The 13,403-nt window shown below is 40.2% G+C and overlaps 1 protein-coding gene across 3 annotated transcripts in view; it reads left to right on the forward strand.

The window, feature by feature from the left end:
* agmo (alkylglycerol monooxygenase) overlaps positions 1–5,765 on the forward strand; it is a 367,119-nt gene extending 361,354 nt beyond the window's left edge. For all 3 annotated transcript variants that reach the window (XM_043689829.1, XM_043689826.1, XM_043689830.1), the window contains one exon: positions 4,963–5,765. In XM_043689829.1, coding sequence (XP_043545764.1) covers positions 4,963–5,008 — 46 coding nt within the window. In that variant the 3' untranslated portion in view covers positions 5,009–5,765. The remainder of the gene's footprint in view (positions 1–4,962) is intronic.
* The last annotated feature ends 7,638 nt before the right edge of the window (positions 5,766–13,403 follow it).

The raw sequence follows: 13,403 nt of genomic DNA on the forward strand, positions 1-13,403 counted from the left end.
ACTTGACCTACTCTTGGGAAATAAGGCAGGGCAGGTGACTGAGGTGTCAGTGGGGGAGCACTTTGGGGCCAGCGACCATAATTCTATTCGTTTTAAAATAGTGATGGAAAAGGATAGACCAGATCGAAAAGTTGAAGTTCTAAATTGGAGAAAGGCCAATTTTGACGGTATTAGGCAAGAACTTTCGAAAGCTGATTGGAGGCAGGTGTTCGCAGGTAGAGGGACTGCTGGAAAATTGGAAGCCTTCAGAAATGTGATAACAAGAATCCAGAGAAAGTATATTCCTGTCAGGGTGAAAGGGAAGGCTGGTAGGTATAGGGAATGCTGGATGGTTAAAGAAATTGAGGGTTTGGTTAAGAAAAAGAAGGAAGAATATGTTAGGTATAGACAGGATAGATCCAGTGAATCCTTAGAAGAGTATAAAGAAAGAAGGAGTATACTTAAGAGGGAAAACAGGAAGGCAAAACGGGGACATGAGATAGCTTTGGCAAATATAATTAAGGAGAATCCAAAGGGTTTTTACAAATATATTAAGGACAAGAGCATAACTAGGGAGAGAATAGGGCCCCTCAAAGATCAGCAACATGGCCTTTGTGTGGAGCCACAGAAAATGGGGAAAATATTAAATGAATATTTTGCATCAGTATTTACTGTGGAAAAGGATATGGAAGATTTGGACTGGAGGGAAATAGATGGTGACATCTTGCAAAATGTCCATATTACAGAGGAGGAAGTACTGGATGTCTTGAAACAGTTAAAAGTGGATAAATCCCCAGGACCTGATCAGGCGTACCCTAGAACTCTGTGGGAAGCTAGAGAAATGATTGCTGGGCCTCTTGCCGAGATATTTGTATCATCGATAGGCACAGGTGAGGTGCCGGAAGACTGGAGGTTGGCAAACGTGGTGCCACTGTTTAAAAAGGGTGGTAAAGACAAGCCAGGGAACTATAGACCAGTGAGCCTGACCTCAGTGGTGGGCAAGTTGTTGGAAGGAATCCTGAGGGATAGGATGTACATGTATTTGGAAAGGCAAGGACTGATTCGGGATAGTCAATATGGCTTTATGCATGGGAAATCATGTCTCACAAACTTGACTGAGTTTTTTGAAGAAATAACAAAGAAGATTGTTGAGGGCAGAGCGGCAGATGTGATCTATATGGACTTCAGTAAGGCGTTTGACAAGGTTCCCCATGGGCGACTGATTAGCAAGGTTAGATCAGATGGAATACAGGGAGAACTAGCCATTTGGATACAGAACTGGCTTTTGCAGGGCTGCTCCTTCATCAGGTGGTTGTGGAAGGAGCAGCGTTTTGAAAGCTAGTGTTTCCAAATAAACCTGTTGGACTATCACTTGGTGTTGCGTGATTTTTAACTTTGTACCCCCAGTCCAACACCGGAATCTCCAAATCATGCATTTGCTAAGGTTCCCGATGGAGAAAGTGAAGTCGCATGAGGTCGAGGGTATACTAGCTAGATGGATGGAGAACTGGCTGGGAAGTAGGAGACAGAGAGTAGTAGTGGGAGGGAGTTTTGCTTGAGTTGGCCTTCCCCCAATTTAGCACTCTTTCTTTCGGACCACTCTCATCTTTGTCCATGAGCATTCTAAAGCTCACGGAATTGTGATCACTATTCCCAAAATAATCCCCTACTGAAACTTTAACCACCTGGCAGGGCTCATTCCCCAATACCAAGTCCAGTCTGGCTTCTTCCCGAGTTGGACTATTTACATACTGTTCTATAAAACCCTCCTGGATTCTCCTTCCCAATTCTGCTCCATCTAAAATAGGGTAAATAGGCAAAGTCTTTTCCCTGGGGTCGGGGAGTCCAGAACTAGAAGACATAGGTTTAAGGTGAGAGGGAAAAGTTATAAAACAGACCAATGGGGCAGCTTTTTCACACAGAGGATGGTACGTGTGTGGAATGAGCTGCTGGAGGAAGTGGTGGAGTCTGGTACAATTGCAACATTTAAAAGTCATTTGGATGGGTATATGAATAGGAAGGGTTTGGAGGGATATGGGCCGGGTGGGACTAGATTGGGTTGGGATATCTGATTGGCATGGACGGGGTTGGACCGAAGGGTCTGTTTCCATGCTGTACATCTCTATGATTCTATGATAGGAGAAAGTGAGGACTGCAGGTGCTGGAGAGTCAGAGTTGAGAAAGCATGGCACTGGGAAAAGCGCAGCAAGCTACTCATGAACCAGAAGACAAATGGAGAATTGAGAATTTTACTTGATCCTCTGGGCATGTGGCTAAGCTCACAGATCCCAAAACCAGCAGTGTTCTTCTGTAGGCATGCAGATCATCTTGATAACCTGACTTCAACTTTAATGTAAACCATTACTATTTTGCCAAATGGGTAAAGAACAATCAGGACATGGCAGCAAGTGGGTGAGACATTGAAGGATTGCAATTTCCATTGTTGTGCAAGAGGCCCAGCAATGCATATCTGGAACCCACAAGACAAGTATCGACCTATCCTGCCCTGCACGTAATCAATCTACTCCCTTCTCCCCTTTCTAACTAGAAGATATTGAGTGCTGGAAGGAAGTTAAAGGTCACAACATTTATTCAAGTATATTTCAGTCTTTTAATCCTTATCTCCGACCCCACCTTCCATGCTCATTGCTTTCTTCCATCATGATACTGCCTTAACTCCCTGCATTTGCTGCTGCTGTCTTCCAGCCAGGACTTCTCAAAAGCCTCCTTGTCAGTTTTGAGGCTGGTGATTGAAAGTAGGAAACTGTGATGAGTTTTTATTTTAACAGTGTTCATAGCTGAGTTTAATATTGCATATATTGTGGAAGGTCATGCCTATCAATATTTGTGAACAATGGGCTTCTCTGAGATGACATCTCAAAGTGTATGTTATATAAAATATTAGAGTGAGCTTTGGATTTACTGCCTTAATCTTAAATCATGCCATAAACTTTCCAAGTGCTTCAAACTTCAGTAATAAATTTGAATTCTCTGCAGTGTAAATAAAATTGAATGTACCTCAGATCTCATTTCAAGCTCATTATTCCTGGGTTGTATTGAAAAAAATCTCTCAACATAAAATTGTGAAATGAAATCCAAAACATACAGCAAATGAGCAATCCTGTAAATTCATGCTGAAGGATCATGAAATGATGCATTTTGCTTTGAACCATTACCTGTTACCTGGCCATGGCTGGAGCCCTTCCATTTCACACATAGAGCTTCCCAACTTAACTTCACTGATCAATGATCTTACCTGCTGCACATTCCGTGACCCTAACAAGTTAATGACAGATCAAATGACCAGGGCACTGCTTATCACAGTTCTTAATTGGCTTTACACATTGTCTAATTACTTACCTACAATTTGAAGGTGTTCCCTACTCGGCTTCAATCTTGCCTCATTGAAACGTGGAAAAGGACAGACTTATGTCACGATTTCAACTTAACGTCAATTTACGTTCATTTAACTCTCCATCCATTTCAAACCTTGATTATAAAAGTACATCCAATTATTGCGGAACTATAAGAGCATTGAGTCAAATATATATGGACAACAGAGGAATTCACTTCAATGTGTTAGCATCAATCTCTGCTGAGACATCCAATGGCTATACCTCCTGCCTTCTTCTAGATTTTTCTGTCTGTTTGCAATCACTCACCACTACTTGAGGTTACCTGGTTTACTTTCACTTAGCTATGGTAGTAGAAGGCTGTGGAGGTCTGGTCATTGAGTATATTTAAGGCTGAGATGGGTTCTTGATTATCAAGTGGATCAAGGGTTATGGGGAGAAAGCGGGAGAATGGGGTTGAGAAACTTACCAGCCATGATTGAATGGCAGAACAGACTCAATGGGCTGAATGGCCTAATTTCTGCTGCTATGTCTTATGGTCTTTTTCTGTCATAGAATCATACAGCGTGGAAACAGACCCTTTCGTCCAACTCGTTCATACCGACCAGCTATCCTAAGCTGATCTAGTCCCATTTGCCAGCATTTGGCCCATATGTTTAGATTTAGATTAGATTCCCTACAGTATGGAAACAGGCTCTTCGACCCAACAAATCCACACCCTCCAAACAGTAACCCACCCAGATCCATTCCCCCACCCCATTTTTACCCCTGACAAATGCACCTAACACTGTGGGCAATTTAGCACGGCCAATTCACCTGGCCAGGACATCTTTGGATTGTGGGAGGAAACCCATGCAGACATGGGGGGAATGTGCAAACTCCACACAGACAGTCACACAAGCCTGGGATTGAACCCGGGTCCCTGGCGCTATGAGGTAGCAGTGCTAACTACCGAGCCAGCATGCCTTTATCCCTTTAAACCCTTCTTATTCATATACCCATCCAGACACCTTTTAAATGTTTAAATGCACCCACCTCCACCACCTCATCTGGCAGTTCATTCCATACACGCACCACCCTCTATGTGAAAAAAATTGCCCCTTCGGTCCCTTTTAAATGTTTTCCCTCTCACCTTAAACCAATGCCCCCTAGTTTTGGGCTCCCCTACCCTGGGAAAAAGACCTTTGCTATTCACCATATCCATGCCCCTCGTGATTTTATAAACCTCTATAAGACTAACAGTCAGCCTCCTAAATCTCTGACAAACTGAGATATGGGTGAAGAAGTTTGTGTTGATAGACAATTACTACATTTCATGTTTCAAAATGTTCAATGATGATATCAGGATATTATTTGTCTGAAATAAATATTAAATTTTTATTTGAATCAATTATTATTACTGTTTTGGTAAGGGAGCAGGTACATTTTTTATTTTTTAATTTCTGCAGCAACACGCTGTTGGAAGTCAACTAAAGGAACAATAAAGTATTGTATAAAGTGGTCATCATGAAATGAATGGGATACTGAAATAATATAAATTGTTACTTAATGAAGCTAGTTGACAATTGAATGTTAAAATACATGTGCGGTAAACCTACAACAGGTCATTAAATTATACATTTCTTTTCAGGTTGGATTTTCTCTGTCTTTGGCCTTCTGGGGTTTGCAAAGCATAAAGAAAATCTGACACATACCAATGGACACCAGTATGAGAATTAACCAGCTCCAATACAGCATGGTCAGCTTCAATATGCAATGTCTCTCACAAAACGCTCAAAGTATTAAATATGACATGACTCTGTACAAACTAATGGAAAAGAAATAATTTTACTAAGTAACATTCTGTTGGAAAAAAAAGGAATGTGCTTTCTGATTGTAATAGAACACAAAATAATTTGATATTTTAGAATCAAAAATCAATAAGAATGACAATCAGTGATATTTTGCAAAAGAACATTATAGATTTTATGTTACAGTATACATTGACTATAAATTTTTGGGAACTTAATTCTAAATGTGCTAACATTTACAACAGTTGAACACAGAAGGCGTACAAACTCAGATTTTTGACTTGCTTAAAATAAGCCAATGACTGAGAACAACACTCATGTATTGGCAAAGTGCATTCTCTGAATTTGTCCTTTGCTCTCTGTGCAGTGTTTCTTCATAGGTTTGCATAAAATTAACTGAAGCTGAATGTAACCTGAAATGTTATTTAATACATTGCTGCTTAAATAAGTGATCCATAATTGTTGAAAACTAAATGTAAGTCAACATTTGATGAATGTCTGCAGCAAGATAATTGCACTTTTATCTCAGACCCAGAGATCAATTTTGGTTCTGCATGTCTATCTACATGTCATTTTTATATCCCACTTTACAAGATTCTGTTTTCTTTGTCTTTTCTAGCAACAAATAAATCAGTAAAATTGATGAAAGGAGTGATTGGTAATGTTTCCAGTTCACATAGGAGTTTTGGAGAATGATGTTTACTTATCAGTTATTGGAAGTCAATCATAGTTCTGTTTTTACCTTTCACCGTTCTCTGTAAAAACAGAAAATATTTGTTAACAATCTCTACAGCCTCAAGTACATGGCGATCCCTTTGTCTCTCAGGAAAGACATATTTTCTTTAAACATCCTTTTATTTCTTCCGTTGTGATACAAGACCTCACTATTGTCTTTTATGGTAAATGCCAACATGTTTTCATAGTCCTTAAGCATCCTGCACATCTTTTAGAACTTCTTCTCATTTTTAAAAATATTTCTTTCATTTGTTTCTGTAATATTTTTTATATACATCTTTGTAAATTTCATTTTTGATCTGACGTTTCAATATGTGTCGGTGGAACCTTGGCTATGGCACTTCTATTTACACCTAGTCAGAAAATATCTAACCAGGACCAAGTAAGAATGTATTTAACATGCTGTATGTCATATTTTATAATATTATGTATATCATATTTAAATATTTGTCACTGTTGGTTATTGTTTGATCAAGATTTATTTTCAGCAATAATCTAGGTCAGATTTTCTTTCATCCCACTGGCATGAGTTAATCTCTAGTTCAATACTTTGTGTACAATTGCTGTTTCTCTTTATGTACTTTAATGTGAATTTGGTTAGGTTTTGGTCACTTATGACAATTTGGTCTCCCATATTCATGTCACTTACTTTCCCTCCTTTTTGCTGAGAACCAGGTTTACCATCCCACAGTAGTCATTTTCAAACCTGTTGAGTATGGAGATATTTTCAATTCACAATCAAGTGCTGTAACATTCTACCCTGAACTTTGACTGGAGCAACTGAAAGCCACTTAGACTCAAAATTATATTGTAAGCTTCCAAGTTTGCATGTTCAACATGCTGAAGAAACAGCTCTGAGTGTATTTTAAATAAGATTTCCTGTTTTCTTTGTTACTTTTTGTCTTATCCCAGTCAAAGGATTGTTAAAATTTATTAGAAATGTGATTCTCTAAGTTAGCTTCGTGGTTGTTACTCCTTGAATTATCGAATCTCTTTTCAAGCTTTTAGTATGTCTATCAAAAATATAATTTGAACGTTGGGTTTCCAAGCTATGACTACAAGTTATATGCTGGAATTTGAAATAGGAAGCAGGATTTTCCTCACCAGGTTCAGGACATCAACATCAGGGTTCAGAAACCCATGCTGTGGAGGAAAGTTACCCACCAGTGAATTGGTCGATTAGTAGCTAGAGGGCAAATTCACTGACCAATTCACAAGGGCAGGAGGGCCAATAGATGATTGTCCAACTAAGAAGAAACAGTAAGCTACCCTTTCAGATAACGAAGAGAGAGGGCACCTCATGATGACAGCATTAGCCTCTCTCAAACTTTTTAAAATGTTAACTTTTTAAAAAAATTCCTTCGACAGTCAGGACTCAGTTGTGGACTGCTGCTGCAGTTAAAGCCAGGCAGACAGGAAGAGCCTGAAAGCCTGCATACTGTTGCTGTAAGGCAGCTGACTTGTTCACCTGACAATAAGTCCTATGTGCTTCATGGGCAACCTACTACCTCCACCTCCAGACAAACGGCTAGCAGCATGATAGAGGCGGATAGACTAGTGTGCCTGCTGGTGGCATGACTTTCTGCACCTGCCTGGGACTTAACATTCGAACCCAAGGTAATGTAGCTGCCAAGTCGTCCCCAGTTTCAAACAATATTAGGATTGAGGTTTTGAATTGGAGTCCGATTCTGTCATTGCTATCCTGACAATGACTTATGAGTCAATTGAAACTGAATGTTTAACTGGTAGCATCTTGTATAAATCCAGTCCTTGGAGCCCTGTTAATGACTAGTTTTCCCTGTAGTAATCAATTTGGAATTTCATCTGAGATTTCTGTTTAGGACAGAGACAGTCTTGTAGCTGAAAAGTTACTGTACTGCCCATCTTAAAAATATTACAAGTCATTATCATTGTATTCTCTTTCTTTTCCTTTCAACAATAGGTTTTAATGATCACTAACTACTAACTTTTAAAATGATATTAATTTCGAGGTGACTGATGCAAAAAATTGCATAACAAGCATTCACTTTTTAACATTTTTATTGGAATGAACTAAAATCAACTTTTACTGAACATTACTTAGTAGGCATCCAACACACTAAATTGCAAAATAAGGCAATCCCCCTTAAATTTTTAACATAAATGAAACCCCACGCTGCATTTATTATTGCCCTGCCTTCTCAGCAGAGTTGTAGTCTTATGCATAAAACATCCAAGCTCCTTTCCGTTTTCAGTCCTTTTGAACAAAACTGCCAAGCACATTGGAATGGATTTACAGGCACTTTCTGGTGATTCTTCAGTATCTAATACTCCACAAAGTTGGTTTCTTTAAACAGGTGAGTCACTCTTACCATCACTCTCCTTGGAGGTTAATTGATAATTGAAAGCAGTTCTGTTCTTCTGCCACACATAGCATCATTTGGTGTGAGCCTTCTCCATATATTTTAGCTGACATTGACAATCTATACGTTTGTACGCAGTAAGAACAGCTGCCTCTGCTTTTATGCCCTGGTGTTACATTTTGCACCTCATTTTGAACAGACTTTTTCTTGGGCTTCTCTCTCTCTTTCTCTGTGGTAAACAGGTCACATGGACTTCTCTGTAGGCAGATTTCATATGAGGTCACATTCCTCATTGTTCCATTTTACTTTGATCTAAAGAAGAAAGTATCCATTATTAAATACAAATCTAGCATTTGCAACAAAGAGTCTAATAAATAATCCTTCCATGACTTTTATCATTCAGTGCATCGGGATAATTCTCTGGGCTCCTACAGCCCACCGGGGATGGTGGGAGTTACCCACATCCCAAACATAATCGTCCCACTGGATATCAATCTAGAATTCAGACTGAAAGCTGTAGTCAGAATGTGTGGGACGGGCCTTCTAACTCTGCAATAAAATGCTATAATGAAGTGAAAAGCTCGGTTTTTCTCCATTAGATCCACCAGAAATGATGATACAGTGGCCATGAGACAAGGAGTCCTCATTATTTATTTCAGACAATATGAAGTATAATAGCCGTCAAGTCAAGTGGATGAAACCACACTTCTCCAAGTTGACTCACACTTGGAGGATGCACTGAGAATGGCAAGGATGCAGAATGGGAAGGGGAACTTCACCAAGAGTGTCTCAGTAGCACTACTGCCGACTCACCTGGCAGACTCCTAAATGCCATGGCTGCTAGACAATGTTTCTGAATGTATGCTAAGGGAGCAAACAAGAGGGAAAAAATTTGACCTCGTCGTCACCAATCTGCTTGCTACAGATGACTCTGTAATTGATGATGGCGTTATATCTTAATTCTACATCAGTCTGATAATTCCGAAAAGATGTCATGAGCCATATATGGAGTGGGGGTATCCTTATGTTCAAGCAACTATTCCTGAATGGCCCCATGTTCTTGGAAGAAGGCAGGAACTTTTGAGTTGTCATGAGTGTGGTGCTGGAAAAGCACAGCAGGTCAGGCAGCACCCAAGGAGCAGGAGAATTGACATTTCGGGCATAAGCCCTTCATCAGGAATGGTTGAAAGGCTAATGAACATATCAGAGCAATGCGTCATTGGTTCCGAGACACAAGAGATCATCTAATTTCAGTGCGATTCCAGAATGAATGACCTTCTTTGCACTTTGTTTAATTGTTTAGAGTTCTGTTAATGTCATGACTTGGCAAGCAGCTCCTTCCTTGTTTGTCAGCAGATGGAGAGTAATCCTATAATCCTGAGGGATTACTGCAGTTCGAAAGAGAGAAGGCAAAATTGGATGTAATGGTGTTACAGTTAAATAAAGGTAATTACAGGGGCGTGAGAGAGGAACTGACGAAAGTCAACTGGAAGCAGAATCTAATGAGTAATTCAGTAGAGCAACAATGGCAAGAGTTTCTGGGTGTAATTGAGGACACAGTGCAGAGGTACATCCCAAAGAAAAGAAAGATTACCGGGGTGGAGCGTGGGGGAAATTAGACAACCATGGCTGATGAAGGAACTCAGGAAATGTATCACAGAAAAAGAGAGAGTCTATGAAGTGGCCAAGAGCACTGGGAAATTAGAAGATTGGAAAGACTACAAAAACAAACAGAGGATATCAAAGAGAGAAATAAGGAAGGAGAGGATCAAATATGAAGGTAAGATAGCCAGTATTATTAGAAATGATAGTAAAGGTTTTTTTCCTATATAAGAAACAGATGAGAGACAAAAGTAGAGATTGGGATGCTCTAATTTGATGCAGGAAGGCTAGTGATGGGAGATAAAGAAATAGCTGAAGATCTTAATAAATACTATGTTTCAGTCTTCACAGTGGAAGACGAGTAAGTTCCCAACAATTAAAAAGAGTCAAGGGGCAGAGTTGAGTATGGTGGCCATTACAAAGGAGAAAGTACTTGATAAGCTAAAAGATCTAAAATCTGATAAATCTCCTGGTCCCGATGGGCTACATCCTAGAGTTCTGAGTGAGGTGGCTGAAGAAATAGCAGAGGTTTTTTTTTTAGATTAGATTAGATTAGATTACTTACAGTGTGGAAACAGGCCCTTCGGCCCACCAAGTCCACACCGCCCCGCCGAAGCGCAACCCACCCATACCCCTGCATTTACCCCTTACCTAACACTACGGGCAATTTAGCATGGCTAATTTACCTGACCTGCACATCTTTGGACTGTGGAGGAAACCGGAGCACCCAGAGGAAACCCACGCAGACACAGGGAGAACGTGCAAACTCCACACAGTCAGTCGCCTGAGGCGGGAATTGAACCCAGGTCTCTGGCGCTGTGAGGCAGCAGTGCTAACCACTGTGCCACCGTGCCACCCTGCTTGTCACCACCCGTGTTGGTTGTAATCTTCCAAAAATCACTGGAGTCATGGAAAGCCTCAGATAATTGGAAATTCACTGTTGTAACCCCTTTGTTCAAGAAAGGATCAAGACAAAAGATGGAAAGTTATAGGTTGATTAGCCTAACCTCGGTTGTAGATAAAATTCTAGAATCCATCATTAAGGATGAGATTTCTAAATTCTTGGAAGTGCAGGGTCGGATTGGAACAAGTCAACATGGATTCAGTAAGGGGAGGTTATGCCTGACAAACCTGACAAGCCTGACAAAAATTCTTTGAAGAGGTAACAAGTAGGTTAGATCAGGAAAGCCTATTGGATGTTACCTACCTAGACTTCCAAAAAGCCTTTGATAAGGTGCCTCACAGGAGGCTGTTGAGTCAGGTGAGGGCCCATGGTGTTCGAGGTGAGCTACTGGCATGGATTGATGATTGGCTGTCTGACAGAAGGCAGAGAATTGGGATAAAAGGTTCTTTTTTGGAATGGCAGCTGGTGACAAGTGGGGTCCTGCAGGGTTCAATGTTGGGACCACAGCTGTTTACTTTATATATAAATGCCATGGATGAAGAGACTGGGGGCATTCTAATGAAGTTTGCCAATGATACGAAGTTAGGTGGACAGGCAGGTAGTTCTGAGGAGGTGGGGAGGCGGCAGAAAGATTTAGATAGTTTAGGAGAGGGGTCCAAGAAATGGCTGAGGAAATTCAATGTGAGCAAATGCGAGCTCTTGCACTTTGGAAAAAAGAACACAGGCATGGGCTATTTTCTATACAGTGAGAAAATTCATAAAGCCAAAGTACAAAGGGATCTGGGAGTGCTAGTATAGGATTCTGTAAAGGTTGACTTGCAGGTTGAATCCGTGGTTAAGAAAGCAAATGTAATGTTGTCATTTATCTCATGAGGGGGTCAATTTAAAATAAAAATGAGGAGATATTTCTTCAGCCAGGGAGTGGTGGGCCTGTGGGATTCATTGTCATGGAGCACAGTGGAGGCCGGAACATTAAATGTCATCAAGGCAGAGATTGAAAAATTCTTGATCTCGCAAGGAATTCAGGGATATGGGGAGAGTGCGGGTAATTGAAATGCCCATCAGCCATGATTGAATGGCAGAGTGGACTCGATGGGCCGAATGGTCTTACTTCCACTCCTATCTTTTATGGTCGTATGGAATTCCTGTTGATTCTCTCATCCTCGGTAACTTTTCAACATTTCAGAATACACACAGACAACTAAGTTATACAAAAAATGCTCAGAATCATCTCAGACTGTGTTGAACCTGCAAGAGACAGCAGCTTTTTTTGGAAGACAAGGTGCTATGAGGCAAAGTGGACATTTAAGCTGCTCATTGGACAGTAAATTTTGTTTTAACTGTCACGTTATGAACCGACATTCACGATAAACCAGCGAAAATTATATGCCTCAAGTACCGCAAAGGTTAGTGTATTATTCTGTCCAATTATTATAGTCTAATTTGCTTACCTCACTGTAAATATACTTGTTCAATTGAATGGCCATGTGAAATATCAACAATTTTTGAAGTCAATTTCTTCTCCAAAATAGCAACCTGCTGCGATGTCGGAATAGTCAATTGAGGGTGTGAGTGAAAAGACTCTCTGCTGGTAAGATTTATGCTGTAAATATATGCTATAAAAGTAATGTGTAAACCTCTTCCTTTACATCTCTATTGTTTTCTGTGTGTGTTTTTACATTGATTATGTGGACTTCTTGATTATTCAGAATATTTGATCAGTTGGCATACTCCTGATCCCATCAGTGCTGGTTAATAAAACGTTTGATGCGCGCCTAGCAGCCTTGAATGATAGGGCTCTCCCTTATAAAGCTATTAGACAGACTAAACCTTTCTCTGTAGAGATGTATGCAATCATCACTGATTCCATACTCTCACAAGGTGGGTGTAACTATGGAGTGATGTGTGCAGTCCACGCCCTATCACATTGCCTGCACATTGGCCTCGGTGTTGTCTACATTAATGTGCAACAATTCCCTGCAAGTTATGCTTCAAGGATCACTGACATCTCAGGCTATCTGCAATGAAGGAGTTGGTTGCTTGTGAAAGATGAGCAATGTTTGACCATAATGTGGAAAATTGCCTAAGAAAAGTCACTCCAAATCATGGCAGACCGAGCGCTATGAATCTCAGTGGATAAAAGGAAGTGGTGAATGTGGGTACACTTACTACATTTAGAAGACATTTGGATAGATACATGAATAGGAAAGGTTTGGAGGGATATGGGCCAGGTGTACGCAGGTGGGACTAGTTTAGTTTGAGATTATGTTTGGCATGGACTGGTTGGATCAAAGAGTCTGTTTCCATTTTGAATGATTCCATGGCTATGACTAACTGAAGATGGGAAAATGTCCATTATATCAATACAGCCTGCAATTATTTGCTAATATGCAAGAAATTAGATTTTGTTGATCACAAGAGATTCTTCTATTTAGGCCAGGAAGTGGCTTTTCTCTACTACACTAATACAAACAGGTTCTGCATTTTTCTCTATTTAAAGGGGGTGGGAACAGCAAATTTCAATATTGGCAGCAGCTCATATGACATAATGAGTTGGCATTCCGATACTACAGTCTTAATCATATATTGTCCCTTTATGAAACTATTTATTTTTCTAAAGGAAGAAGCACCACTGTTATTGTGAGATTTAAATCCAGTCTCACTTTATATTTACTTTGAAATTGAAGATGGCATGGGG

This window comes from Chiloscyllium plagiosum, chromosome 5, assembly GCF_004010195.1.
Source record: "Chiloscyllium plagiosum isolate BGI_BamShark_2017 chromosome 5, ASM401019v2, whole genome shotgun sequence".
In the NCBI taxonomy this organism is placed as follows: Eukaryota; Metazoa; Chordata; class Chondrichthyes; order Orectolobiformes; family Hemiscylliidae; genus Chiloscyllium; species Chiloscyllium plagiosum.